Here is a 2,226-nt window from a genome sequence, read left to right as displayed (position 1 = left end):
ACATATAGTCAGTCCCTTCTGGCTGCCCGCAACAAAGGCCCACCCAGTCAAACCGACAGTACGAAAGACCAGATCTGGCAGTGCCTCTCGACACTGAGGTGTGCTGGCCGGTCAGTGCATCTGCAGTTTTGTTACGGACACCGTGGAATACCTGCAAATGACACTGCCAATGAATGTGCGACGCCGAACGCAACAACTGCTCTGCACACAGAAAAGCGTATAGCAACTCCGCGGCATACAGATCTGCTGGCATGCCTCACCGCAAAACCCGCCAAAGCGTGGCGCGCAACCACGCCTCAAGACACACACCGCCGTATGCTATGCTTTGCAGCGTCCTTTGGCTTCAGTGGCGATGGTCTAATTGCGCAGGAGGACCTTGTTTGAACTGAACTGGCGCACCTGGCACAAACACGGCGTTGGGAGTCTGAGCCCTGGAGTCGCTAATTCTCAACAGTGAGAAGTTATTTTACTCACTTTCGTTCTTGAGCTCTTTAGCCAGAACAAGCTGCAAGCGTGCGCTCCTGCGCCGACCCACGTGCACCGTGGACGGGCGCCGCTTATCTGACGCAGCCTACGACTGCCGCATCTCCCGCGGGAAAACGGCCGTCCACAAGTTGTCAAAAGGAGAAATGCCCGTACTGTGATGCCGTGTGGGTGGGTTACAAAAACCTCACCGTGCATTGTTGTCGGCCCCTTTGCCCGTAATACCCTCCGCCCCTTTCTAAGCTGAAATGCGGTTTCTGTGATGTGGTCTTCCGTTCACACACAAACGCCGCACAACACACAACGCACTGAGTACACACTCTGGGCGGTAAGGGAAATCGAAACAGTAGCACAAGGCGGTGAACGTTGCAGCTGCAGTGTCGGCCGGCCCTTGCAACGAGGTGGGTGGCCCGCAGCGAACTTTGTCTCGTTTGCTTATTGGTTGCCCGGGCCCCTTGGCCGCGCAACAATGCCTTTGCATTGGTGATAGTCTCCGCGTCGAAAAGCTTTGTCGATGGTAGTCGTTGCATGGCGGGAGCCTTTCGTCGCTGGGCGGCCGCCTCCTCGGCAGTCAAACGGCATTGTGTAGCTAGGCATTTTAAAATTAGTAGAGGAGGGCGGAGGCATGCTGCAGCCTTGTTGCGCGGGACTGGCAGTCCTCTGTTGAGCTCTGTCGACACCTGTGGGTTTCCCACTTCAGCACCTTGAGCGATAGACCCCCACACTTGGGAGGCGCTCATTTTTTTATTGCCATTTTCCCCTAAATCGCAGGGGCGCTTTTAAATAAAGAAACACCGTTTTATTGTTCTAAATTGATTGTTGCAGTGGAAACGGAATCTCTTTTGTTTAACTTTGCGCGCGTGCTTTCTTTTTATCGCGCCTGACTTGGGTATGGCGCTGAACGCTCTCAAATAAGCTTTGCATAAAAAGAAAGTTGCCGGGAGTTTCTGCGCAAGCGCCCCCCACCACCCACGCAAGTAGCGAATTAATTCTCCGCCCATTTCTTCCCCGCAACCTCGCCCAAGAGGGCGGGGGAAGGAGGCCGCAGGAAAAAGACTGATTGAAATGGCGCTGAGGAAAACCGAGGGGGAGCGCCGCGCGCTGCTCTTGATGTTTTTTTTTTGCGCGCCGGCCGCCTGATCGTTCGATGCAGAACTGTCGTGTATCCGCAAATTAAAAAAAAAGGGACAGGCTTTTTGATCGTTCCTTCTTTTTAGGCTTCCCATCTCCGGGTCAGCGGCGTGGTGGGAAAGGGCCTGCGCCTGCCGGACGGGCCAAGAAAACGTGACGTTCTTCACGGGCTAAAATAGAGAGCTTTTTTGTCCGCGAAAAGACGAGGCTCAAAAAAAGAAATTCATTTTGTATACTTGTTTTCGGTGGTGGCAGGGCCTTCCCGCAGGGAGCGAGAGTCACCGGGGGCCGTCAGTTTCGGGGGATGGAAACGAACAAAAACACCTAGCAGCGGGCCGCCGGCCCACCACAAGAATTATAGTTAAGGTGGCTCGTTGGCCGCCGACGCACCCACGCCGAGTCGCGCCTCCAGTGCGCCATTTCGACGGGCTAGAAATGATGGGGCGGCGGGTTGAGGGTCTTGTTGTGGCTGGCTGGCTCGGCAGTCACGGGTACATAGGCTGTTGTTTCCAGAGGGCTGGGAGGCTCCTGGTGTGAGGTTTTTTTCCCCGTTCCTTATTTACACCGCCGCTTGCCGGTACTGCGCTTTCTTCTTGCGAACTCCATGCGGCG

The 2,226-nt window shown here is 55.1% G+C and overlaps 2 protein-coding genes across 2 annotated transcripts in view; one reads left to right on the top strand and one right to left on the bottom strand.

Annotated features, from left to right (window-relative positions):
* Positions 1-97, top strand: part of TraAM80_09481 (L1Tc protein) — a gene marked incomplete at both ends in the record, with an annotated part of 801 nt that extends 704 nt beyond the window's left edge. The window contains one exon of the mRNA XM_029386160.1: positions 1-97. This exon is cut by the window's left edge and continues 704 nt beyond it. Coding sequence (XP_029233988.1) covers positions 1-97 — 97 coding nt within the window.
* A 562-nt stretch (positions 98-659) lies between these two features.
* Positions 660-1,223, bottom strand: TraAM80_09480 (uncharacterized protein; the record flags this gene model as incomplete). Its single annotated transcript, XM_029386159.1, has 1 exon — positions 660-1,223. One exon carries the CDS (start codon positions 1,221-1,223, stop codon positions 660-662), a length of 564 nt encoding a protein of 187 aa, XP_029233987.1.
* Between the last annotated feature and the right edge of the window lie 1,003 nt (positions 1,224-2,226).

This window comes from Trypanosoma rangeli (genome assembly GCF_003719475.1).
Source record: "Trypanosoma rangeli strain AM80 chromosome Unknown Tra_15.4_contig_00592, whole genome shotgun sequence".
NCBI lineage: Eukaryota > Euglenozoa > Kinetoplastea > Trypanosomatida > Trypanosomatidae > Trypanosoma > Trypanosoma rangeli.
The sequence above is the reverse complement of the archived record's forward strand: the minus strand, read 5'-3'. Positions and strand labels throughout refer to the sequence as shown.